Source organism: Camelus ferus, chromosome 2 (assembly GCF_009834535.1).
Source record: "Camelus ferus isolate YT-003-E chromosome 2, BCGSAC_Cfer_1.0, whole genome shotgun sequence".
Lineage (NCBI taxonomy): Eukaryota > Metazoa > Chordata > Mammalia > Artiodactyla > Camelidae > Camelus > Camelus ferus.
The window spans coordinates 4,296,628-4,323,629 of NC_045697.1; the positions used below are offsets into that span (position 1 = coordinate 4,296,628).

The 27,002-nt window shown below is 54.7% G+C and overlaps 2 protein-coding genes across 7 annotated transcripts in view; one reads left to right on the top strand and one right to left on the bottom strand.

The window, feature by feature from the left end:
* The window catches only part of PPP2R2C (protein phosphatase 2 regulatory subunit Bgamma), a 131,413-nt gene extending 123,483 nt beyond the window's left edge, over positions 1-7,930 (top strand). For all 3 annotated transcript variants that reach the window (XM_032493662.1, XM_032493669.1, XM_032493679.1), the window contains exon 9: positions 5,154-7,930. In XM_032493662.1, the coding sequence (XP_032349553.1) occupies positions 5,154-5,445 (292 nt within the window). In that variant the 3' untranslated portion in view covers positions 5,446-7,930. The remainder of the gene's footprint in view (positions 1-5,153) is intronic.
* Positions 7,931-19,695: 11,765 nt separating this feature from the next.
* WFS1 (wolframin ER transmembrane glycoprotein) overlaps positions 19,696-27,002 on the bottom strand; it is a 28,485-nt gene continuing 21,178 nt past the window's right edge. For all 4 annotated transcript variants that reach the window (XM_032493714.1, XM_032493705.1, XM_032493707.1 and 1 more), the window contains 2 exons: positions 26,684-26,832; positions 19,696-22,254 (listed from right to left, as the gene is read on the bottom strand). In XM_032493714.1, coding sequence (XP_032349605.1) covers positions 20,446-22,254; positions 26,684-26,832 — 1,958 coding nt within the window. In that variant the 3' untranslated portion in view covers positions 19,696-20,445. The remainder of the gene's footprint in view (positions 22,255-26,683; positions 26,833-27,002) is intronic.

Below are 27,002 nucleotides of genomic sequence, written 5' to 3' on the forward strand. Positions count from 1 at the left end.
CCTACTTCTTTTTACTCATTAGCCTCATCCTCTCCCACTGCAAATGGCTTCCCCTTGCTGTTAGGGACACTGACCCCAAATAGCCCACAGTCCCTCTCCTGGGTCTATGAACATTCTCATGGAAGGATCCGATTGGCTTTGTTTGGGTCACATGCTCACTTTGGGGCCAGTCAGCATGGGCATGATTATCGCAGGCCACAGCTGGCCAGCGGGGGGGCAGGGTGGAGCGCCATGATTGACAGACCCTCCGGAGCCACAGGGGTGGGGCAGGCACCTTTCCCCAGAGGAAGAGGAGAGACAGGGGACAAGCGCAGCCTGCGTCGTGATCCCCACATGCAGATGAGGCACGTGAGGCTGCCAGAGGGGATGCAACTTGCCTAGATGCCAGCCAGGGCAGGGACTGCCCTTTTCCCTGTTGAAAGAACCTTCTGGAATGTTAGAGAACACTTCAGAATGGGAGCAGTGGGCCACTCTGTCCTGGCAGTGTCTGCAGGGTGCTGGGACCTGGCGTTCCCAGGTGAAAGAGACCGCCTCTCGCTGCGGGCGTGGGAGGGGGCTCCGTCCTCCCCGGAGGTGTCAGCTGGACCCTGCGCCCACGTGGAAGGACGACTGGCCACTGCATGGGCTGCAAGTAACTTTAAGATCTCACTCTCCCCTTCCCGACGGCTCAGGAAAAGCCTGGGTGTTGTGTGAAAACACCCACAGGGTTCCGCGAGCTGTTCCTCAGAGAACCAGGACCAGCTGCCTTTCTCTCTGGGAACCCATCACCCACTCTGTCCTCCAGCCCCCTCCCTAGTCTGGGGCTCCCTGTCACAGACGGCCCGGTGGGGCTTCAGGCCACACGGATGGTTAGAACCCAGAAACACCGGTTGCCATTTAATACACACAGGAGGCGGGATTTACTGAGCCCAGCACTGCTCTCAAGTGTTTTACCGTGTTATCTAATCCATGCTCACCAAGGGCTGGGGTCCTTCGTTACCACATTTTATAGGCAGGAAAGCTGCCCAGAGAGCTAGGAAGCGTGTCAGGGGCAGAGCTGAGATCTGGACCCTGGATGGCGGACCCAACCTGAGCACCGTCCATACTGCCTGCCCTTGGGGCACACCCATCTACACTGCCTGCCCTTGAGTGCATGCCTTTGCCTTTGTCTTTGTCTTTGGGCCCAAGAAAAGCAGGTGGAGAGAGAACGGTCTGTGTCCCCATCTTGACAGTGAGGCCAGTTAGCAGCCCCAGTCAGCCAGCATCGGGGCCCCTGTCCGGCTCCTGGGCCCAGGCTGAGCTGGTGGACTCAGCCTTTTCTGTCTGTAGAGCTGCTCTGGGCCCAGGGAGGGGAGGCCTTGGCCCTTGGGCTCTCAGATTCCCCCCCCAGCCTGTGAGATTGGAAACCAGAGCTCACCCCACCCCCAGGCTGCTGTGCCCACCCCCAGCCGGGCTGGTGTGATTTTCCAAGCTCCCAGATGGGTCTGCGCCCCTCGGGGCTACCCCTCTCCTGCACAGGCTCTGAGAGCGACCACCACACAGGACAACGTGAGAGCCCTACCCGCACAGCCCGGCACAGGGAGGGGGAGCCGAGGGAGGGTGGGAGCCCTAGCTCTCCCTGGGGGAGACAGAGTCCACCTGCTCCTGCTGCTGCCTCAGCAGTGTCCCCCAGTGTCCCCCAGTGTCCCAGGGCTGCACCATGGGTAATCAGGGAGGGCTGTGGAAGGAGCGAAAGCAGGAGTCCCTCACTCATGAAGGGGCCCACCTGGCTCCATCTACACTGACCTGCTGTGTGTAAGTCCCTGTGCCATGCTGGCAGGGGCCCTCTCTGTGACCCAGCCTGACGCCAGTGGACATCAGCCATGGGGGTGACGGGGAGTACCTGGCAGGGTCATGGGCAGGCCCCCCTCTTGTCCTCTGAACAAGACAGGCCTGACGGGGATGCTGCCCTGAGTCGGGAGGTCAGAGTTCATCCTGGCTGGTGATCCCTCGGGGCAAGTGCCCCCCCCCCCCACACACACACTGGTGCCGGGCTTGGGCTGCAGTGACTTTCAGGCGCCAGGTCTGCTCTGGTTCTGGGACATCCTGAGGCTCAGCCCACTCTGGGGAATCACACTGTTGGGACATAATTCAGGGGGCATCAGAGCCAACCCAGCCTCCCCCCGGACGAGCCGACTAGGGACACAAGAGGGGCTTCTCTGGGAAGGAGGGACACGGAGGGCATCCTCCCACTCCCCGCAGCATCGCGGGGTGGGCTCCTCACGCCCGCCCCGCACCTCCACACAGGTGTTATGTCATTGTCTCTACAGCACACGGGTCTATTCACACGAATTAAGGTTTTAGAATAGAAAAGAGCAGAGCCAGAAAGTACATTAGAATTCTCCACCCACTCTCCCTTCACCTCCAGAGATGAGATAAATCTCTTAAAAAGGTAGAACCACTTAACTGCCCCCTTCCTGTCCCAGGGCCACCCACAGAGCTCCCCCAGATAGCTCCCCTCCACTCACCTCTGGTCTGTCCCCTGTCCGTGTCCAGGGGGATAACTGGGCAGGTCATTTCACGCTTTTCTAAGACTTCCAAGGGCGGCTGTGACTGTGCGACCTTTCCACAGCATGCATGCATTCATTCGTTCATTCATTTGGCAGATACTTAGTGAGCACCTCCTGGGGGCAGGTACCGTCTGGACCTGCAGGTCTGGCCGTGAGTAAGAGAAGCTTCTGGCCCTTCAGTCCCTTCGGTTTACAAAGCTTTTACTGCGCCCTCCCTCATCCTCACCTGTGCCGGGAGCTCTCCTTCCCCGCCCGGGGGCTCCGCTCTGCTGCTGCTTGGCTGCTGGGGGCTGTCTTCCCTTCAAGGACCGCTTCCCTGCTAGGAGGCCAGGCCAGGCCAGGCCCTGGGGACTCACCCAAGACACACCTGCCCCAGGAGCCCCCACCTGGTGTGGAGGATGAGGCACAGGTGGACGCTTACCCAGGGGCATCGGTGCTGTGAGGTGAGCCGGGAGGGGTCTCCACCTGCCCCCCAGCTCCCAACCCCAGCCCCACCCCCCCTCCCCAGAGAGTGTGCCTGGAGGCCGAGCCCAGGGGCTGTGTCGGCAGGCCTCTGTGCCCGCTGGCTTCTGGCTGGGCTTGACCACCGGAGACACTGGAATGTCTGAGAATAAAGAGAGAAGCAGGGTATTTATTCCTCCCTCCCCTCACCCCTCACGCCTCGGGGTGGTATCAGAATCTCCAAATGTACCCGTCCCAGGGCACTGCACTTTCCCTGTGTTCCCTTAGAACCTTCCAGAACCTTTGGAAACAGCCTCTTTAAGGAACTCTTCTCCAGTCACCCAGTTGGCATGTGCCCTCTGCCCTCTGCTGGGGCCCAGGTGAGCCTCGCCCCCTGCTGCCTGGGCCCCCAGAAAAGCTGCCTGATAGAGGGGGTCTTCCATCCTCATTGTTCCCGACACCCACCCACCCACCGATCTCTGAATACAAGGTCAGAGAAAGCAGTCTGGGTGTCAGGGGACGTGGCACCAAACATTAACACTGCAGACTGTGGGCCCTGGCACACGGCTGGCCTCATCGGCGCACGGCCACCTCCAGGAACCACATAGCTTGGGCACGGGCAGCCCCCGAAGCTGCTTGTAGGCTGGAACCAAAAGGGAGTTCCTGGCCCCAACTTGTTGAGGCCTCAAGCCAAGTCAAAGGTCCTTTCTGTGAAGAATCGGAACTCGGAGGGGCAGACTTCACAGTGAGAGGGGAGACACAGTGCTGTCTTACCCCATTAGGAGACACATGTCACCCCACCCTCTACCCTCCGCTGGGGAGACCCCTCTCCTTGGGCAGCTTCAGGGACCAGGCAGCAGAGGGGCCTCCCCACTCCATACCTTGGCCGTCACCATCCAGAAGGGACCAACACTAAGAGATGGTCCACAGGTGAGGTGCCAGGTGACTTCCAATCACAACTTGCCCACTCTCGGGTGGCCTGGGGAGGTGGTCTCCCACAGAGATGCTACAGGCTGGGCTCTCACGTACTGTACTCTCCTGGTGTCAGTTTATCAGCCCAGGTTCTCCCGTGAGAAGGTAACATACGACAAGGACATGTGTCATTTTCAGCCTGTGACTCAGCATCACCCAGGGACCCTGAGCATCTGACCCTGCCCAGCCCAGTGCCGAGCAGGGCAGTTTCTCCTGGTCCAGCCAGCTGGAGCCCTGCCTTTGGGCACCTCCCCCACCTCTGCACGGGATTATTCCTGTAACTTGGGTGATATGGAAGGCCTAGCTCATGTGCGTAACCCTTATAAACCTAGGGGTGCTCATGGCTCGTCTCGGAGCATTGACACTCTCAGGAAGCACAGCTCATGCCCCAAAGGGAGGAGGAGTCGTCCAGTCTGTACCCACCTCTCCTGCAGAACATTGGAGAAGACGCCTTCCTTACCCTCAGCATTGCTTCCTGGAAGCCATTCCCGCCTCCCAGTGATTTTGTGTGCCCCACCCCTAGATGCTTCAAAACCCCAAACCCCTGCTCTAGGCCCAGGCCCATGGAGCTGGTGTTCTTTCTCTCCCAGCTCTTACCATGTAGACTAACATCCTTTCTCTGGTCCAGCAGGAATCCCTTCTCCTTGGGAGAGGTGAGGGAAGGGGTGGGAGGTGCATGGACAAATATAAAATTCTCTAGCAGGACGGGGGAGGTCTGTGAACACTGGCACATCGGTGGCTTGCGAAGAACATTCCTTGAGTCACTCGAGGGCTCAAACAGGAGGCCCCGGGTCCCTGCCCCGAGGGCGGGTCTGGTTGGTTCCGGAGCCCACCCTTTGTCAGCCCGGAGTTCATAGCCCTCCGTGTAGTTTGCAGCCTTCTGTGTTTACTTCCCTTTGCCCTCGCTCTGGTGTTGCCTAGTCTCATTGAAAGTCTAGGGCTCTCGCTCCTGGACTCAAGGGCGAAGTCCAAGAGAATGTTTTTATAATGTTTGGGGCAGAGTATTAACGGGGTCTCGGCCCCTGGCTCTGAGCCTGTGTGCTGAGGCTGCCGAGATGAGGGAGGACAGGAGACGCCCAGAGGAAGTGGGGACGGAGGCAGGCGTGGCTCCGTCTGCTCCCCGGGCTCCCGTCCTGGGGAGATGGCCCTGCAGCCCCGAGTATTTCTTCTTTCTTGCGTGGCCCCGCCTGACGCCTCTCCTTCTCCCACCAGCGTCATCATGACCGGGGCCTACAACAACTTCTTCCGCATGTTTGACCGCAACACCAAGCGGGACGTGACCCTGGAGGCGTCGCGGGAGAGCAGCAAGCCCCGCGCGGTGCTCAAGCCGCGGCGTGTGTGCGTGGGCGGCAAGCGCCGGCGGGACGACATCAGCGTTGACAGCTTGGACTTCACCAAGAAGATCCTGCACACGGCCTGGCACCCTGCCGAGAACATCATCGCCATCGCGGCCACCAACAACCTGTATATCTTCCAGGACAAGGTGAACTCGGACATGCACTAGGCGCCCCGCGGGGCCGTCCCCGCGCGACCGTCCGACGGCCACGCGCCGAGCGGCCACCAGGGGGCGCCGGGCTGCCCCTCCCGCGTCCCGAGGCCGAGGCCGGACCGCCTTTGCTGGGGGTTGTCTAATAAAACCAGGAAAAAAAGGATTCACAGCTACGAATCATCGTAAACCGACGCGACTGTCGGCCTTGAAGTTCACCTCTTTCATCCCGTGCTTTAACCGCGCGCAGTCTTTCCCACGGCATTAGGATTTGGACGTCTGCGCGTTCATTCTTCACCACAGCGGTTCCTTTCTGGGGACGCGGGAGCCCCGGGAGCTGTTTCTGTCACGCGCCTCCCTGGCCCCAGATCAGGGCTCCGGGGACAGATAACGAAGCTCAAACAAGCCAGCCAGGGATTCTTTTGATGATCAATGGAGCAATTTCCACTGTCTCGGAGCTAAGGGTCTCACCTTTTTGCTTTTTGGATCGTGAATTCTTGCTGAGCACCTGCAGAGTCCTCTTTGGGGTTATGTAAATGTCTTTCACTATCCCAGGTCGGTTACAGTTTCTTGAGGTGGGGATGTGGGTGTGTGTCTCTTAGCCTCCTTTGAACCACCCTTCGCCCAGCATCTGCCGCGTGCCCTGCGCAGCGCCGGCCCTTCAGGTCCATGGTCTACTCCCTGCAGCCGCTCTGCCAGCTCTCCTGTCATCCTGGTGGGAACTCTACTGGCTCCGTCCATGATCTTTCTGAATCTTCATCCTGACCCCGTGAAGTGGGGGCCCATTCATTTCTTCCATGAATGCCAGCAGCTCGCTGAGTGCCAGGCTCTGGGCCAGGTGCCAGGGATTAAAGGTGAATAACTCGTCATCCCCATTGTACACATGCAGAAACTGAGGCCCAAGGCGTGCGCCAACCAAGCGGAGGAGTCAGGAATCTCGTCCCCTCCCTCCCACAAGGCGCTGTCCAACCCACCACGTAGGGGATGCACGTTAAAGCAGCGTTCTAGCCTGGAAGGTTCTGAAGACGTCTCTTCATCTTGTGAAGCAGGCAGAGCAGGTGGGACGATGACGAGGGCCCGGGGAGAATGGAGGAGACCCCTGGTGGCTCCTCACCTGTTTGGTAATGAGGAACCCCACCCTATCTCCATCCCACATCTGTACCCCAGCCCTCTTCCAGCTGCACTAAACTGCCTCCAAAAGAAAATTGCATGTTATGACCATTTGAGGATAGCTTTTCTTTAACGACTCACAGTCTCAGAGGACACTTACCTGAGGGCCACGGAGGATGTGGTGTCTCCAGAACAGTTCCTCCGGCTCTGGGGGGGCTCCCTTGCCGGCCACACCCCCTTGTCTTTGCCCTTGGAACTGTAGCAGAACCACGTGGCTTGCATTTTGATTCAGAAAACAGAGTGCAGAGGCCTGACGGAATCCACCTTTTTTTTTTTTTTTTTAACAAAATGTAACCTAACCCAGGAAATAGACCCAACCTGAGATTTTTCTCAACGGATAACAATATACTTGTGTGTCAGAACACAAAACGCATGTGCACTCACTTCCAGCCATACGATAATTACACAAGGAGATGGCTTATTGGTTTTTTTTTAAGTCAACGTGAATGAAGAATGTTTGTTTATATACCACTGTAAAATCCAGGTGACCTGGACAGTATTATATGTACATATCTATTCTAATTAAAATTAACAATCACAGGATTGGATTCCTTTTTCTTTCCCTTGTAAAGAGGTTCAAGAATGTGGTAAATTGTATAGAAATTTGAAGCCAAAATCCAGCTCTGAGGGCCTTACACAATTACTGGGATATTTGGCGCAATCCATTTCCCTTTGTGATTCAGATGCTGAGAGGAAATTTACATTTGCAGCTAGAGGTTACTGTCAGATCATAGATTTAACATTTACCATTCCTATAAGGTACAGATCTTCCACTGTATTTGAAAGGAGGTCTTACTACAGTTCCTGGTTCCTTGCTCTGTTTTAGACTTTGGATATCAAGCCAAAAAAGAAAAAAAAAAAAAAAAAGAGAAAAGAAAGAAAAAGATCTTCTTGGATGAAAAAGCATGTCTTTGGATCCCTGGACAATAAGGGTGTCCAAAGCATATTGTGAATAACATGTGTGTTGAGAAAAGATGCTGTGGGGGGAGGGGCAGAACTAGCAATGGCAGAAGGACCAGTAAAATAGTCACAGACTTCGCTTCCTTCCTCTGTTTACCTTTTCTGCTCTTATTGAATGTACGGGCGTTCACAGAGTCATTGTGAAGTTGTTCGGTGGTTTTTGTTTCTATTTCAGTACTTGCTGAGGACTGGGCGCTCGGAGGCGCTGGGTACACGGTACCAGCGTAGACAGACCTGCCCTTGTTGGACTCCGTAACTCATAGGTGCATTTTTGTTTTCTTTGGTGTCTCACAGGTTATCCAACTGTTGAATAAAATTATAAATATGTTAATACCAGCTTTTTCCAATAAAATAACAAACGTTACATTGAAAATGAGTCTCAGAATGCTCTTTGTGTTTAATGAGGCCAACCCCGGGGTGGTGGGTCCCCAATCCAGAGCCAAGGGGTACATGTGGGAAGCCGGGTTCACCTCCAGGGTTTCCTACCTCCAGCTCCTAATGCAGCTTTTAACCTTTCGGAGCCCTGATTTCATCACCAAGGAAATGGAGCTAATGATTATTACCGACCTCGTAGTTTGAGCGTGTTGGGAGAGGAGTGAAATTAAATTGGATATGGTCTGCAAAGCACAGAAGCTGGCAGGTAAGAGCTCAGTAAATGACAGCTGTTTTGTTTTGTTTTGAAGCAAGTGAGCACAGCCTGCCATGATTTCCAGATATTCTTATACTCTCCCATGATCTTTTGTTGACCCTGTCAACGAAAAATTAATCAGTCAATCTAAGAAAGAAACAGAAATTTTAATTTGAGCCAAATTTGAGGATTATAACCCGGGAAGTGCATCTCAGAAAGCTCTGAGGACTGTTCCACCTGTTAGAAATCAAGGAACAGTTGTGTAAGTTTTTTGAGACAGAGGGCTGTATGTACACCAAATGACATTTTTTTTTATTTTAAATTAAAATCAGTTATAATGTGTCAATTTCTGGTGTACAGCACAATGTCCCAGTCATGTGTATATATATATATATTTATATACACATATATTTGTTTTCATGTTCTTTTTCATTAAAGGTTATTACAAGATATTGAATATAGTTCCTGTGCTATACAGAAGAAATTTGGTTTTTTTAATCTATTTTTATGTATAGTGGCTAACATTTGCAAATCTCAAACTCCCAAATTTATCCCTTCCCTCACCCTTTCCCTCAGTAACCATGATTGTTTACTATGTCTGTGAGTCTGTTTCTGTTTTGTAGATGAGTTCATCAGTGCCCTTTTTTTCTCTTTTTTTGGATTCCACATATGAGTGATATCATATGGTATTTTTCTTTCTCTTTCTGGCTTACTTCACTTAGAATGATGATCTCTAGGTCCATCCATGTTGCTGCAAATGACATTATTTTATTCTTTTTTATGGCTGAATAGTATTCCTTTGAATAAATATACCACAGCTTCTTTATCCAGTCATCTGTCAATGGACATTAAGTTTCTTCCATGTCCTGGCTGTTGGGAATAGTGCTACTATGAACATTGGGGTGCATGTATCTTTTCAAATTGGAGTCCCCTCCAGATATATGTCCAGGAGTGGGATTGCTGGATCACAGGGTAAGTCTATTTTTAGTTTTTTGAGGAATCTCCATGCTGTTTTCCATAATGGCTGCACCAAATTACATTCCCACCAACAGTGTAAGAGGGTTCCCTTTTCTCCACACCCTCTCCAGCATTTATTTTTTGTGGATTTGTTAATGATGGCCATTCTAACTGGTGTGAGGTGATACCGCATTGTAGTTTTGATTTGCATTTCTCTGATAATTAGCGATACTGAGCATTTTTTCATGTGCCTATTGGCCATTGGAGAATTGCTTATTTGGGTCTTCAGTGCATTTTTGGATTGGGTTTTGTTTTTTTACTCAAATGATGTATTATTGACATTTTACATAACCCAGATCTAAGCGTCATCCTGTGGGTCATATGACCGCTTGTAAGATCAGGAAGGAATGTTACCTTTTAAGGAGCTGTCTTGTTGATGCTGGGAGCACATTGCTCTTTACGGCTGAGCAGGCATCCCTGCCTGTGGGGAAGGTTTCCTCCACACATCATGCAGGTACGCAGTGCACAGTGGAGCAGCGAGGGGGCCAAAGGGCAGAGAAGAATTTTGGATGTTTAAACTTTTCTTGGCTTGCCATAAAATATGAATTTCATTTCACAACCCTCACATCCAACTTTAGACTATGGTACAGGGGAGGAATTGAGGTTCAGAGAGGTTAAGGAATTGGCTCAAGATCACACAGCTAGCACGTGTTGGAACTGAGTTTCGAGTTTGGCCCTGTTAACTCCTAATACAGCTCCCCCAGCAGCGCCACCACACAGGTGTCCCAGTGTCCCAGGAACGGGAGCTGGGAGGGGCCCGACTACAGGGCATCTGAATTAGTTCTGGAAGCCAGAGAGATGCTAAGCCAGTGTGGGGGAGTGCTTCCTGCACCCCGTGGCTTCCCCTCACCCTCCTGGGAGCCCAGGCCCAGCCTCTCCACTTTCAAGAGGACATTTTTTTTTAATGTGCATTGGTGTATTTATTTGCAACCATTTAAAACTCTTAAAATTTGAATTTTTAACATAAAAATGAGAATCAAATTTTTTTAATTTAGGAATGTCGTATGTATTTATCTTTGTTCTTGAGGATATAATTTTTAATGGCTACATGGCATCCAACTGTGTAAATAAAAACCAATTAATTTAAAATTCTTTCTCTCTGGGGAGTTTGCTATACACTTACCGTGGTGTAAATAATGCTACAAGGATTTCTCTATATTGCTGATTTTCTTCAGGATTAAATCTAAGTACTGTGACAACTGTGTCAAGGAATATGATCATGTTTTAAGCTTTTGATAAATTTATCAAATTGCTTTAAAAAATATTCTATCATTTTATGCTCCCATCAGCTGATGGGGTCAAAATAATAAAGTTTAACAATCATTGCCAAATGGGCAAAATAATCTCATTATTGTTTTAATTTGTATATTTTTAATTTTCATATAGTTTAATTTTTTAAATAAGCTTTAATAGATAACTATATTGTTTCCTGTAGCTAATTTCCAAGTGTGATAGATTTCCATTTTAGTTTTTTTTTTTCTCTCTTTTTTGCTCATCCTTTTTCTTTCCTTGATTTCAAAGCATTTCAACAGGGCATTATTTAACTTACAGCCCAGCAGGAGGAAGGCAGCAGCTGCTCTGGGGCTCTGCTGGCAGGACTTTCATTGGCTAAGTTGTCCATCAACCACACCACCCCAGGGCAGAGCATAAAGAACGTCGCTTCTTGGCTGTGCGACCCAGGACACGGGGCTAACCTCCCTGAACTGCACGTGTGAATAGAGGGCGACGCCACTTGTCAGCTGGGATGTCCAGCGAGGTAATGAAAGTACATTATTGAACCATGTGGCCCCCCTGTGTGGGGGCTTCATGGGCAGTATCTCGTTTAGGCTTCGTGTGACCCCCTTTGAGTGGTGGGGGTACTACTGTTGTACTCATCTCCACATTAAGAAACTGAGGCTTAGAGAGATTAAGATTTAACTTGTGCAGAAATTCATAGAACTTGTGAGTGGTGCAGTCTGGACTCAAACTCAGATGGTGCAAGCACAGGCAGGTGGCAGATGCCCAAAGGATGGGGACAGTATCGCGGCCTCAGCCCCACCCTGGGACTTTGCGGGTGTGATGAAGGTCACGGACCTTGAGATGGAGAGCGGATCTGGGTTATCCAGGAGGGACCAAACAGTCAGATGAGTCCCAGAGCGTGGAGAGCCTCTGTTGGCCATACTCAGGGAGATGTGGCAAAGGAAAAAGAATCAGAGACGTGACATGAGGACTCCACCTGCCGTCGCTGGCTCTGAAGATGGAGGAAGAAGCCACAGGCCAAGGAACGTGGCGTCAGAAGCTGGAAGAGGCAAGGAAATGGCTTCTCCCCTAGAGCTTCCGGAAGGAGCCCAGCCCTGCCGACAGCTTGCTTTCAGTCCAGTGAGACCGTGTGAGGCTTCTGACTCTCAGACTGTAGGAGACTAAGTGTGTTGTTTAAAGCCACTCAGTTTTCGATCATTTGTCTCAGTGGCGCTTGGAATGGAATACACACAGTACCTTCATTCTGATCTGGCAGCCAACCCGCTCAGCAGATTCCTGTCTGCTTTCTCAGATGAGGACCCCAGAGAGGTCCAAGCACTTGCCTAAGTTTGCACAGCAAAGGCAAATTGGCCTCCACGCTGCCTTTCTTGAGGGCGGCCACGACGGGACCCTGCTGGGAACTCCGGGCAATGCTCAGGGGCTAGCAGCCAGATGGTGGCACAGACAGGTGAGCTGGTCTCCCAGAGGGCCAGGGACCTGGGAGAGCTGCTGGTGGACAGGCCCCCTACTCCAAGCCAGGCCCTGGGCTGAGCTGTGGTCAGGCCACAGAGGGAGCCCTCCAGGGGCCATGAAATCAAACTGTCATCAAATTCATCAACTCTCCTCCCCTCTCCAGAACTGAACCATCTACAGACCATTGCCCACTCAGATGAAAACATTCTGTCACCCTGTCTCCCCTGAGCCCTGAAGGCTCTGAGGCTCCTGACACGCCCTGGGCTACATCCTGAAGCCTTGGCCTGAAGTGTGGGCTGCTTGGTGAGCTGCCCAGTCACCCCATCAGATTCTTTCCCGCCACATTTTGCATCATTATTGTACTATGAGTGGGCCCTTCTGAGCCACATGCTCTACCAGGCACCAAGCCGAGAGCTTTGTGTACATCTCTGCACGGTCACCATAAAAGAAGATGCTATGATTTCCTCATTTTACAAAGAAGGAAACTGAGGCCCAAAGAGGGGTGAGCACCTTGTCCAAGTCTACAGACTTGGGAGTGCTGCAGCCAGGACCCGCTCTCAGGCGCTGTGTCCCCAAACTGGGTCCTGGGCTCTCTGCCACTTGGACCACCTCAGGTCCCAGCGGGTGATCCCTGAGCGATGTTTCTGGGCCACTGCTCCTGGTCCTCCTCTGCTGGGAACTAACTCCACAGCCTGGAACCTCAGGCTAGGTCAGGACCTGCAGAAGAAGTTCAGTCTCTGGATGAAAACTTTAACAAAGGCTTCCCAGCTTCGAGGGGTGGTTTCCTAGCAACCAAGAAGCTTTTAGAGCTCAAAATAATTGCCTAAGCCCCTGAGTGATTCATTTCAAACAGCCATGGCCTTTAAAAAAAAAAAAAAACAAAGCCCCATTATCTCTATCTGGATGCTGTTAGAATTCTGCACGAGGCCCACACACTCAAATGACATGATGAATTTTGGAGAGGGACTGAAAATCCGCAAAAGGCAGTAATATTAGGACAAAGGTTAAAATAAAAATGGAAAGGAATCTGTTATTCAAATTATGCTAAAAGATGTCCAAACATGCAAAACAGAGATGAATGTTTGGAAAAATGACTTATTCATTTAATACACATGCAAAGCCTATGAGAAGTGCAAATAACTGCATTATTTATAAATGTGCCAAATAAGAACTAACCTCACCATTTATCTTTGCAAACCTGGTTAAGCATTCATCTGTTCATTCAACAAATATTTTCTGGGTGCCCTCTAGGCGAGCAGCACTGAGGCTAAGTGGCTGAGAGGGAGGACCCTGGACCCAGGCTCAGGGATTCACATCCTGACTTTGACGGCAGCTGTGGATCTGGGGCCGTTACCTACCCTCACCGCCCTGTTTTCTCATCCACAAACGTGGAGAATGACAGTCCCTACCTTGTGGGGTGGGGTAGATAGAACAAGAATATCCTTGTGGCCGTGAAAGTTTTTAAAGGGAAAGGGGAAATAATCTCAGTTAATCATTGAAACAGGGGTCAGAGTCGTTGCCACGCCTCACCGCGTGCAGGCTTGTCAACTTCCTATGACTTTCTTTAGACGCTGTCTTGTTCACAGAGTTTGTTCACGAGATGACTGAAGGGGAAACCAGGGAGGAGACCTGGTCATCTGTCTATTTCTTATTCTGCATTTCTACTTCTTTGATTAACGGAAAGAAGTGACAGTTTAGGCACGGTATTGTGTGATCGAGATTTGAAAACTGTGCTTGGGTCAGGGGTGAATAGGGCATGGAGTGCCAGGTTTAAGGTTAGTAACAAGACAAAACGTGCCTCCTGCAAAAAGCTCTTTCCTGTCCAAAGCAGCTTACATGACCAAGGATTCAAAGGATCTGAAAGGTGTGCTAGGGTAAGTAGAGAATGGGGGTGCCTGGTTTACGGGTAGTGACAATAGAGCTTTGCTAAGGAAACAAGAAAAGGGGCCTCCTGCAAAGAGCTCTTTCCTGCCAGAAGCTGCTTACACTTAGGCGGCCTGGTCACCAGCAAAGAGCCTGGCCTGTCTTGGCCAGAGCAACAATCAAGAGGGATCTGGGGTGGCTGACTGGGTCCTCGGGCACCAGTGTGGGAGGGAATTCCCAGGGACGGAATGGGGGATGCAGCCAGAAGTGAAAAGGAAGATGAGTACCCAGGTCCCGGATTAAGGAAGAAACAGAGGGACTGGGGCATTAGCCAAGGCCCAAGAAGTGTCCCTGGGCCCAGAAGTTAGAGCCCACCACTTCCCTCTCCCTGGGTTCCAGCTGCGGGGGGCGGTCAGCAGCCCTGGCAGTAAGGCTGGTGCTGGGGCGAGGGCAGCAGCGAGGCCGGGCGCCCAGTGGCTGGGGGAGGCGGGGGTGAGACTGAGCAGGTGAGGATGCTGGATTCACCTCGACGTAGTGTTGTTAGGGCTTTTCATCTTGTAGGGTGTCGACAAGTGCTTCTGCCTTGAAGCCGGATGGGAAAGGGTCGAGAAAGAAGAGAAAGTGGGACAGGGGAGGGAGAGCCCGAGGGCTCTGTCGGCGTCCAGGCAAGTGCTTCTAACCCAGAGGGTGATGGGAAACAGGCAAAGAGGGCTGGGCTGAGCCCCTCCCCACAGGACCCTGGGGGAGCGAGCGGTGGCCGGGGGACCTGGAGTGGGGGTACCTCGTAAGCCAGCGGGACTCACCGTGCTGTGCATTGCCATCCCAGTCCTGGCTCAGGTCCTCCTAGCTCAGGTGAGTAACAGGGAACCCAGGGCAAGTTTTGGCCCAGGCTTTGGTCAGAGCGTTTGAGGGGACAGAAGTCCACCAACAGAACTGGGCAAAGGAGACGGACCGATGTGAACAGCAGGTGTAGAGGCGGGCGCTCAGATCCGCCTGGAGACCGATCCCACACCATGGTGGAGAATTTGGCTGCTATTACTTTTAAGATAGTGACTTAAGCAAGTTCCCAAGGACACTTTAACATTTGGGTGGTTAGGTGTACAAACAGGCAAAGATTGCAGGGTGCTTTTTGTCCCAACATTTTATTATAAAAAAACATAGTTAGGTGCCCTTTTCAGGATATCCAAATATATTATTTTTGCTCCTTTCTAAAAGTAACTACTGTATGCATTTTATTTTTTTATGCGTCCATCTCACATATAATTTATGCCCCATTCTGCCCCTATGTGCAGAAAGGGTTGAGGCCTCTGGGAATTTCCAGCCTTCAAGGGCACCTGCCCTCAGAACACAGAGCTCTCTGTCCCCTTGTAACGGGCTGTGTGTAACGGGAAGACAGCCACGCTCTTCCCCACTCTGTATTGCCATCCGTGGGTACTCCAGCCTCAACTCCAGAAAAAGAACTTCAGACTATTCCATGGAGCCCAGGAAGCAGCTGAGCAGAGGCCAGCAGGGTGGCTTGAATCCCATCTCCAAGACTAGGCTGTGACAGCTGGACTGTATGAGTTCCCTGAAGCTGCTATAACGTTATCTCATACTTAGTGACCCCAAACAATACTAACTTGCTACCTTACCATTCCAGAGGTCAGAACTTGAAAGGGGGACATACTGGGCTAAAATCAAGAGGTAGGCAGGGATGGTTCCCTCTAGGGGCTCCAGGAGAGAATCCGTTCCTTGCCATTTCCAGGTTCTAGAGGCACCTGCATTCCCTGGTTCATGGCCCCTCCTCCACCTTCCATCTGTCTCTGACTCTGACTCTCCTGCCTCTCTCTCATAAGGACCCTTGCGGTTACATTGGGTCCACCTAGATAATTCAAAATCATCTCCCATCTCAAAATCCTTAAGCCACCTGCCAAGTCCCTTTGCCTTGTTGAGGGGATGAGCACATGGACATCTCTGAGGGCCACTGTTCCACCCACAGCATCTTCAAAATGGAAATGTCTATCTCATGATGCCTGCCATGATGGTTAAAGGAGAAAACACACATTCGGCATCCAGCACTCAGTAGGCACTCCACGAACGCTGGCAAATTGGACAGAAGCATCTAAAGCGCTCACAGCAGGTGATCCTGGCTCCTGTCTCTGCCTGGCATTATGTCACCTTATTATTGGCTGGTGGTCCATCTCCCCCTGGAAACACCAGCCCCACCCACATGGGGACTGTTCTGTTCACTGTTGCAACCCCTGTGCCTGAGAAAAGCACAGCACACTGTAGGTGCTCAACACTTGCTGAACAAACGAATGTTCATTTTTTCATAATGGCAAAGCAGTGCAGGCCTCCAGGTGGAGACCCTGCCAGGCGCGGTGCCCTCTCCCAGGGCTTCGCAGGGAGGTTTACCTCTGTGACAGCGGGCGGGTATTGATTTCATCCTGACACCCGGACGTGCGGATCAGGGGACGAGCTGGGGACGGTTAAAGGATTCTGCTGGCCTCACGGCAAGTTTAAGACAGACAAGGTCCTGCTTGGCGGGCCACCTGGAAATGGTACCTGCAGAAATGTGAGTTTTTGCAGTGATGGAGATACAGGAACAGAAGTGAAAACATGGAAAAGAGCGTTTGAGTAACTGCACATTGAAGAGGTGGTCTTCAGCAGCATGCCCACAAGGGGAGGGCAGCCTTTCTGATCCTATTGTCCACCCCCCAAGAGGATGGACAGTGCAGTGTCCAGAAAGGAATGCCCCTCTGGGGCACTCGGAAGTGGGGGTCTCACTGCACTGCACGGGAAATTCTGGCACCAGACCCTCTCCAGGCTTTAACTGGGATGTCTCTGAGCAGCACGGATGCGGAAATTGCTTCACAGACACATCCTGAGACCGACCCCCCTGCTCCCTACCCCCGCAGCCCCGCCAGGTTCCCCAAAGCCCCAGAGGATGAAGCCTGCAGGCCAGCCGCTCTGACACGGGATGACCGGATGGTGGCAGGTCCCAGGGCAGTCCCTCCGGGCAGTGTTCTGAAGAGGGAATTTAAGCCCCAGGAAAAGGGTGGTTTCTCCATGGCTTTGTCAAAAGAACAGGCTTGGGCCCCATCCCAGCTCTGCCACCTCCTGGCCTTGTGGCTTCAGGCAAGTCCACACAGCATGAACGGGACCCATTCACAATTCTCACATGTGAGACGTTGGAGGTGGGGGTCATGGGACCTAGTTCCAAGGACCAAGTGGCCTCACGTAAACAAAGTGCTGGCCCCACGGTGGTGCTCAGAAACCTGGGTCCGTCCCTTGTCGCAGAGGGTGGCAGCCAGCTCCTGGGAGCAGGAGCCTTTGCTTCCAGCGGGCTAAGCTCTGCAAATCCCTCCCTGCGCCCAACACCTGGTCCTGGGCCCGGCAGGCAGCAGCCTGTTTATCAACAGGAAAGGAGGGGGCGAGCAGCCAGGGATCCTCGGGACCACAGGGGGCAAATGTATTCTGATGTTTACGGCTCCATGGAAACCATCCCAAGCAACAGTCTCTAGCACTGAGGGGCCACCGCCAGCTAGGTCTGCTGGGAAGAGGGGACGGCCCTTCCACTGTTTCTTTTCTCCACGCTGTGCCTCAAAGTGTCCCCAAAACCATCTTCCCAGAGTTCAGCCCTGACCTTCCCTGGGCCCTGGCTTCAGAGCCCAGAGGGGCTCCAGCTGGCCTGCAGGACAGAGACCCACTCCAGCCCGGCCTTTGGACCTTAAATTGTCCTCAGGAATCTCTTGGGATCCTGGGTGATGCCTGAGGCTCCAGTGGGCGTCCTGACCTCCAAACCCAATCCCTCCCCTTGTGACTAAAATGGGGGAAACCCCACATCCCCCAGAAGCCTTCGTGGCCCCATCTCCCACCCCAGGCTGAAGCTCCCCCCTCTCTGGGCTCCCACAGCTTCCTGTGTCTGAAGGAAAGAGGGCACTTCTGACTGTGAATCGAGGCCCACTCACATCCGACCTGTGTGATTTTCCTGAGGGTGAGACATAGATTTGACTCAGGCTTACAGCGTCCTGGGATTACAGCGTCCTGCTCAGCATCTCAGTGAAGTAAATATTTGTTTCAGGGCAGCAGGGAATCCATTCAAAGCTCATTAGTTAAGTTAAATAAGGACTGTTTTAGACAGTACGTCACACACGTTAGCCAACCTTTTCGGGGCGGGTGGCTGGGAGGAATTAAACCCATGCTGCAGGGAGAAAGGCAGGACCGAGTGTCCTGGGGTGTGTGGTGGCGGGGAAGGCAGTATAGACAGAGTGTCAGGACACCAGGCCTGCAGTTGGGATTAAGCCACTCGGATCAGCTCTGATCAGAAAACATGGTTATTTCCACCAAGGGTGAGGTTTGAAGAAGCTGGCGAGGCCGTGCCTCTGGTGAGGCCTGTATGGAGGTTCTTAACTGGTTCCAAAGTTCCATGAAAGTTTAACAACTTTTTTAAAATTCACAAATGTTTACTGAGCACTTACTGGTGCCTGGCACTATTCTGACCACCTGGCAATAAAATTAACTACTTTAATCCTAAAACCACTACCAGGGCAGGCCCTATCATAGCCCCGTTTACAGAAGAGGCAGCTGAGGTCTGGAAAGCGTGAATCTGCCCGAGGTCACCCGCTGGGGAGGCCTCGAGGAGGGAGTCAGACCAGCCAGTTGGCCTCCTGTCATCTGCTGTGTATGTTGCACCCGAGGTGACAAATAACCCTCTTTTCACTGTGGAGTTTCATACCACATTTAGCTTTTGAAAAAGGGTTTCGGTGCTAAGTAGTTATGAAACCACTGATCTAGTCAAGACTTACCATTTTACAGATTGGGACACTGGGGCCCAGGGACAGGTGCTGAATGACCAGCCTGGGGCAATCCTCATGAGACCGCACTGCCCTCTGCTCCAAGGGGGTGGCCCTGCTGGGGTGCCGAGTAACAGCATGGCCCAGGGGACAGGGGATGGGCAGATCTCCATCTAATCCTGGCTCTGCTGGTCACACCCAGTGTGACCTCCTCCCGAACCTGTTTTCTGTGGATCAGGGTTGACAGTACCTCCCTCCTGCAGGGTGAGGAGCAAATGAGGTCATCTGTGTTCACTCAGAAAGCCGGCGGCCTCCCTGCCCTCGGGACAAACAGTGTGCAGTCTGGGAGGTGAAGCTGAACTGTGAACACATCTCAGGGCCTCCCACAGTCTCCAGCTCAGATTGGGGGGTGGGGCTGACCTTTAACCTCCTCTCATTATGGGGAAGAAACCCAGGAGCAAACACACTGCCCAGAGGGGCGCTGCCCTCCTGAGCACTTCTCAACACAAAGGGGTGGTGGGACGGGGCATCTGGGCAGAAGGATAAAATAGGAAGAGTTAATGGCGCGGGGAGGCAGCTGCACCAGGTAAGAGTCCTCGTAAGAGGGAGGCAGCCACATCCCGAACCATCAGCTCAAGGTCTCCAAACCCTGGAAAGAATACGTGAATGACTCCAGGTTTCCTGACCCCAGCAAAGCAGTGGACCCACACGGGGCAGGGGCACTAGGGAGCCAAAGGCGCGAGGGGCCCAGACAGCTGAACGCCCCACCGAAGGGCACTGAGTTTGCTGCAGGACTCCAAGCTGCTCGTCCCTCTAGACGGCTGATGTCGTCCGTCACAGGAGGCGGTTTCACAAACGCACTGCCGTACAGGGTGGCTGCTACCCAACCATGAATAACCATGGACGTGCCCTTTCTGCAGTGCTTTGAGTTTCACAAATAATCATCACCGTGTGTGCTACGCAGCTCGTAAGACACGAGGGACCAGCTGGGTGGTGGCGCGGCCACCGCAGGGGCCCTGGCCTCGCGGCGCCGGGCTGTTCACCGAGAACGTCAGCTCCGCTCCTGTGGCTCAAACTGCAATTGTACTTAATTCAGACACCTGTTGATTCTCAGGCACAACCAGAAAAGACTTCTAAATAAAGAAAAAAGAAAAGGACAGTGGATTCCGGCAAAGGTTTTTATTTCAGCTGCTTCAGGACCTTGACTTCCTGTTCCCTCCTCCTGAACATGGCCAAACTTTGCTGAGAACTGGGAAGGGACCCCCAGGTGCCTTCAGGTGATACCCTCACAAGCTCACCCGCCACCCACCAGATGGGGAGCCGGGAGGCAGGCAGGCTATGGGACGCAGAGCTCACGGCTTCTGCCAGCCTCCAGTATCGGGCTCAGGCGGGGCCCTGGCCACAGGACGGAGCAGGGCAGCTCTGCACGGCCCCCGGGACCGGCAAACAGCTGTCAAGGCTTAGCAGTGACCAAATAAATAAGAAATGTTAAGGTGGAGTATACACAGCAGCACTCTTGGTTCTTTAAAAAACAAACCCAAACAGAAGTAAACAAGGGGCCGCGGCATGCATGGAGGTGGAGGAGACGTCGGCTGTAAAGCGCTTTTCGGGCACAGGAACCTGGTCCAGCTTGGCACCCCAGCGGCGCACCGGAGGTTAGGACTGCGGGTCGAGGCTGTGCATGCAACTTCCAACCACGCGGCGCAGGGTGGACAGAGCTAAAGTGGTCAGCCCGTCTACAGAGGCGTGAGCAGACTACACACGAAAGGTCCCCGCAGCCCTGCGTTTGCACACACACACGCACACACACACACACACACACACACGCACACACAGTGGTTAGTGTTGCAGGCGGGCCACACGAGGGGGTCCTGGAGGCCACATGCACCGACGCGCCTGCAGCGGGACGCGTCCTCACGCCGCCGACAGGAAGGGGAAGAAGAAGAAGTCGAAGGCGAACTTGAGGGCGCCGTGCACCGTGCTGCGCCAGTCCTGCTCGACCTTGACGTGCCGCCGGGCCGGCGACAGCTGCGCCATGCAGTTGAGGCAGCTGATGGCCTTGAGCTCGAAGACCGGCCACTTGCTGCCCAGGCGGCCCTCCAGGACGGTGCTGAACTCGATGAGGCTGCCCTGGCGCAGGCTGAGGAGCACGTCCTTGAACTCGCTGCTGGCCCGCAGCACGATGTCCTTGGTGACGTCGTCCTCCTCGGGGCTGCGGGTGCCGTTGGCGCTGCGGTAGGGCATGCCCACCGTGATCTCGAACTTGTACCGGTCGAACTTCTTGATGTGGCAGGGGTGCTTGGCCAGGAGCTTGAGGCGGCAGAGCTCCTCCTCAGCCGTGGAGGCGCCGCTGGGGCTGCAGGCGGGGTAGGCCTCGCCATAGAGGCAGCGCATCCAGTCGCCCACGAAGAACGGGAGCATGTTGATGGCCGACTCGGCGCTGTTGTCGATCTCCGTCACGCGGACGTACTTGAAGCGGCCGGTCCACGTGACCCTGTGGCCCTCCAGGTGGCTGCACAGGATCTGGGTGCGGGCCATGTTGGTCTCCTTCCAGGCCCGCGGCCCGCACAGGAAGCCGTACTGCTGCCAGGTCAGCGTGGAGTTGTAGACCTTCATGCCCTCCGAGCGGTACACGTAGAACCAGCAGAAGAGCACGATGGCCGTGATCCACACCAGGATGAGCTTGACGATGGAGCTCCGCGTCAGGGACTTGACCGTCGCCACCACGGAGAAGTTGGCCCTGGTCCACCAGCGGAACAGCAGGGGGACGCTGCAGACCGCCATGGCCACCGCAATCTTGGTGAGCTCCAGGGACACAAACCAGCGGGCGAACTGCACCACGCCCATCAGCGCCAGGCCGGCCACCAGCACGGGGAGAGCAAAGAGGAAGAGGAAGTAGCCGACGGACGCGCGCACCAGCCCCAGGCCAGTGGACTCGAGCAGGATGACTACGGAGAGCTCGCACCACATGAAGCAGACCAGGTAGGGGACCAGGTAGCAGTAGGTGCCCTTGAAGCCCCGCAGCTGGGCCATGCGGAAGAACAGGTAGAGCAGGTAGACGTACAGCAGGCAGGGCACGCTGACGTTCAGGATGACGAAGTGGCCGATGGGCACGGTGACCAGGGTCTGGCCCAGGAGCTTCAGGTAGTGCCAGTCGACGGGCAAGGAGGGCAGGAGGGAGAGCAGGCCGGCTGCCACCTCGGTCACCAGGGCCCTCCGGGTGTAGGGCTCAGCGGAGGTGCTCAGGCTCATGTAGCTGGTGACAGTGAAGAAGACAGACACGACGGCCAGCTCCGAGCAGGGCACGCAGTCCTTGCTGGCGACAGGGAAGGAGAAGATGACGAAGAAGACGGACAGCAGGAAGTGCACGTAGGGCTCCAGGTGGTTCCAGCCGAAGTTCACCTCGGCCTGCTCCACATCCAGGTTGGGCTCGAAGCGCAGTAGCAGGCTGGTGAGGGCGCGGAAGCTCTCCCAGGCCTTGCTGTCCTGGAAAACCTTGAGGGTACAGATGACCATGGAGACGAAGGACAGGTAGAAGACGACCAGCGGCACGAAGAAGGCAAAGAAGTCAATGGTCAGGTTGCGGATGATGAAGAAGAAGACGAGGGCGTTGATGTGGTGGGTGGGCACGATGGTGGACAGCCAGTGCATGCCTGCCCGGGAAGCCACGTCGATCAGGTACTCTTTGAGCTCCATGATGGCGTGCAAGGGGTACTTGACCACCTAGAGGAGGGGGGAGACGAAGGCAGGGTGTCGGGACCCGGCCAGGGTGGGAGCCCCACCCCTGTCCTGTCACAGCCCCGTCAACCTCCCCGGCTCTGGGCCAGGTGAACAACTCACCTGCAGTTTTCCCAGCCCTTGATCCTCCCGGTCCTTCCACCTGCAACGCCGTCTCTGGGTGGTACAGTTCCACGCGGTCCGCAGGAACCCTCCCTCAAGTCCATCCTCCCAGTCCTGTAGGTCCCTCCCCCTCCCTTCCGCCAGTGCCTGACTCCTGGCCTTTTGCCAGGGTTTCCAGACTCCTCTGTGAGATCTTGGGGCCCACCTGGCCCCCTCTACCCTCCCCCTCACACTTGCAGAGCAGACAGAGCTCTGGGCTGCTTGTGTCTCAGCCACTCCTGCAGTGAGGACTTCACCTCCCCAGCCTCGGCCACCCATCCCCCAAGGGGGGGAGGAACCACTTCTTTACAAGCCTGCCCTGGGCTCTGACCATGCCGGGAGCGGCAGTGGGAGTGGGGACTCCAGAAAAGAGAGTTCGGCGCCACTGTGAATGGAAATGGTTCGGCTGTGATGTTTTCACTGTGGCAGGGGGTTGACAGTAGCCACCCACATCACCCACCCTGCACACCCGAGACTGTTCAGAATGGACACACGGTGCACACAGCCACATTCAAAGGCAGCCCCAGTCTGTGCCTTGGGTCCCACTCCCTGAATAGGCACCCAATGCAAAGGGCAGCAGAAACCCTCGGCCTTTTCCACAACAGAAAGAGGGGCCATGGGGGAGGTGAGTCAGGGAGCAGCCTTGGGCAGGAAAGGGGGTGGTTCTGCCATCTAGGGTGGTCCCTACACCTGGCTGGTTCTCTGAGCAGACTCCCCTGAGGTTTCAGCCCCACCAGGGCTGAGGGGAGACAGGAGAGACGCTGGAGGGCCAGAAAGAGAAAAGTGCCGTGGACAGTCCTCACGCGGCTCGGCATGGAGGAGGGCAGGGGTCCAGAGAGGCAGGGCCTGGACCAGACCACTCCAAGGAGTAGGTCCTCGAAGAGACCACCCACTCACGGGGACAGGGAAGCCTGGCTGCATGCCCAGAGCCCACCCCTGGGGCTACGTGATGGAGCGCCCGCCAGCGCCCAGGTCAGGTGGGCAGCACTGCCTCCGTCCGCGCCCCGGGCACAGGCTCCCTCTCTCTCTGCCCAGCCCACCCGAGGGCCGAGGAGGAGCAGGGATCCTGGGTGAGCACAACCCAGGGACATCTGCCTAAGAGCCTCGGCTGGCATCTCAAGGTGACCAGAACACCCGGGAGCAACAGGGAGAGTGAGTTCTCCACAGATGAGAGGGATCCAGGCTCACAGAGGAAACGGAAATGTTTAAAAATGTGTGCACGCGTGCGCACGTCTACAGACAGCCACGTCTGTACGAAGCGCCGCGTTCCTCCTTACGTGTCCGTGACGCTCCACTTAGCCTCCGTTTTAAGACAAGGAAGAAAATGAACAAATGAGTAAACCGGCTAACGGCTCCCCCAGCTCGCTGGGGCCAGCTTTCCTGGGAGCCCACTCAGCGCTCACCCCGTCTGGAATGTCAGTCACCGTCAAGGGAGCCGTGGTGGGGATTTCTGACACATGCCAGAGAGCAAACCAGCATCTGCGGAAAGACCCTGCTCCAGGCTGCCTCCGGGAGGGGCCCTTGGGCACAAAGCAGACACCCAGCCAGGAAGCAAAAGAGCCCGCCTGGGCATCAGGCTCGGCCTGCTCGGCTAGTCCCTGTGGAGGGGCCCTTGCTAACTGGAAGAAGGTTCAAAGGAGAAATGCTAGTCTCACCATCACTCTCTCCGTGCACAGCCGGTGCCGGCGGCTTCGGGGGAGCTGGCCTGCGGGTGCCCAAGTAGCCAGCACCTCGAAATGAATCTGAAATCCTGTCCCAATCCTCAAAACCATTCACACTATTTTTCCCCCCACAGAGCCACACAATCACATGGTTGAAGGACCTTTAAAAGACAACGAAGCTTCTAGAACCTGATGTCCATGGTGCTGGCCTCTGCTCCACAGTGAGGTGCCTGGGCCACTATGACCAAGGACTTCTCTCCTTTTAAGGTCCCAACTCTGTCCCCTGTAGCTTCTACCCAGGTCCACCTTCTTGGGGCCCCACCAAACTGTGAGACTAAAAACCTTTTCCGTAGAGAAAGTCTTAACAAATTAAAATGAACTCTTCTTTGAGGAGAATAGAAATTTTTTAAAAAAATGAGTAGGGAGACAGCTCAGGAGTGGCCAGTACAGGGTACCCTGCCCAGTGCTGAGGTCACCAGGTGCTCCGCTGATGTGAGAAACCTCGAAAACAGCCTGTCACACCTGAGCCACTGACCAAAGAGATTGCCGCCAACTGGGCGGGTCGAGGAAATTTAACCTCAACTAGCCTTGGCTCAGAGCTCAGCGAATGCTCATGTGCTGGACTTTCAATGATTTAATGTAAAAACTGTTATGATTTTAAAATATTCCTGAATTTATCTGAGTGCTTCAGTTGACCTGAAAGGCTCGAGGAGGGGCGGCCCGGAGCCTGGAACGGCCTGTGGGCCGCGTGAGCTCAGAGGGGCGTCTGGCGCTTCCTCTTCTGAGCAGGGGGCCTCCCCAGGCCTGTCCCTTTCTCGTTCCTCTGGGGCAATTACAGGCCAGAACAGCTTTTCATTTCAGGAGGCATCTATGATTCATCCTCTTTCGCAAAAGGCAAAATGGGACAAATTGTAAAGGAATTAAAATGCTCTGACGGACTCAAAAATGGGAAAGAAAGAGCCTTGTTTATTTCTTGTCGGAACACTTTAAATCTTTTTCCCAAAACAGACGCTGGGTATCTTACAGCACGGAGCTGTCACCAGTAAGCAGAGTGACACAACTTGCTGTCCGAAGCCGGATACTGTTGAAAGCAACTGTCGTTAGTAATGACGCAGGGACAACGCCCACGAGGACGCCCAGGCGGGGACCACCTGCCCAGGGGTCTTCTCCCGCTTACCCGTTCACCTGTGACCCTGACTGGCATCTGGGGAGCAGCTCCTCTCTGGCAGGAACCACAGCAAGCGCTCCACCTTGCCCTTCTCTCTGTTAATCTGGAAACTAGTGGCACGAGCCCACTGAGCCCAGGCCCGCCTCCGCGCGGACCTTCAGTAAGAGCCACGGCTCCCCTGGTCGAGCTCCCCGGCCACCCTGACCCTGCACCTCAGACCCTTCACCCTGGACACGTAACCTGCCCTCAGGGACTCTCACCCAGCTCGCCGGTCCTCCATGTGGCCTCCACACCCAGGGCTGTGGAATCTCCGCGGCACTGGCTTCCAAGTCTGCTCCCCCACACCCGGGACATGGACGGAGCCTCCACGCCCAGGCCCCAGCCTGCTGCTTACACTGCGCTGCCTCTGGGATGGGACTCGTCAGCCCACTTCCCGTCGCCACGCCAACCCTGACCCACCCCCGCAGCCCACTGCCATGCCCACAGCACTTCACACACGTTGCTGGTCAGCTGAGCATCACAGAACCCGACGGCTTCCTGGGTGACTAACGGCAGGGGCTCCGTGACGCTTCACCTGCTCAGAGGCCCTTGTGCCGGCAGGGGCCCTCTTGGCCACCCGTGGCGATGGACCCGTCTAGGGTTGGTAGCCAGATTTCTGTTAAGTCCTCATGTCCTCTGCAAAGCGAGATATGGACACAGCTAATTCCACCCCATGAGCCGAACTGGGGGAAGTCCGGCGAGTGGGCAGGATGGCCACATTGTATGTCTGTACATGTCACAACCTCACGAGCAGGAAAACAAAAGCTGTCACACCAGGGGCACGAGCTGCCACTCCTGGCTGTCGGCACATGTCTGGACACCCCTCATCGTCCGCTGCTGCTCACAGGCCCACGCTGGTGGCAAATGTGCCCCCTTCCGCCAGGTCGGCCCACAGTCACCTCCCCGCCACTGTCTCCACACCACACCTGTCTCGCTCCCCGAGCTCCTGCACACCTGGACAAGCACCACTGCAGGAGCCTCCTCAACACAAGAACTCTGCTTTTGGGAAAAGGCATCTTTGAGAAAATGACCTCCATTCTGTGCCGCAAACGGGTAATTTTTCAAAATGACAAAGGCTAAGTGAAAGTTGGCCTCCAGTGCCTGGCACCCTGCTCCCCTGCGGCATTTTGCAGCCAAAGACAAGAGGGTGCCCTGCTCGTCTGTCACCACTGAGCCCGCCACCGACAGCGCCCTTGGTGTCGGAGCCTGAGTGTGTGTAAAAGGTTCCCCTTCAGGAGGACACGCCCTGACGCAGTTACAGGGACTATCCTTGCAGGACAGGCCTCCCAGGGACAGCTACACAGTCCCAGAGGCTTGGGTGCTGGGCAAGTCCCCACCCTGCAGCTTCCCGGGAAGCGCCAGGGCGCGGAGGGGGCAGGTGGGTGCGGCGCCGTGGGCTGCTCACCTTCAGGCGCAGGGGCAGGTCCTCAGGGCTCTTGCCCGCCAGCTCATCATCGTCATCGTCGTCCTGCAGGAACAGGTCGGTGGGGATGATGCCCCTGGCGTACTTCTTGGTGATCTCCACGAAGTCGTCCAGCGCTATGTGGCTCTTGGCTAAAGCACCAAAGAGAACAGCACAGGGTCTAGGAAGCCGTGAGCACACCATCAGCCCGCAAGGACGCGCAAGGCGGCGCCAGCGGCTGGGGCCAGACTCGGCCTCAGAGAGGAGGGAGCTCAGTGCGAGCTCGAGAGAGCAAACCCCTCTCTGGGCCTGGACGGCTGTG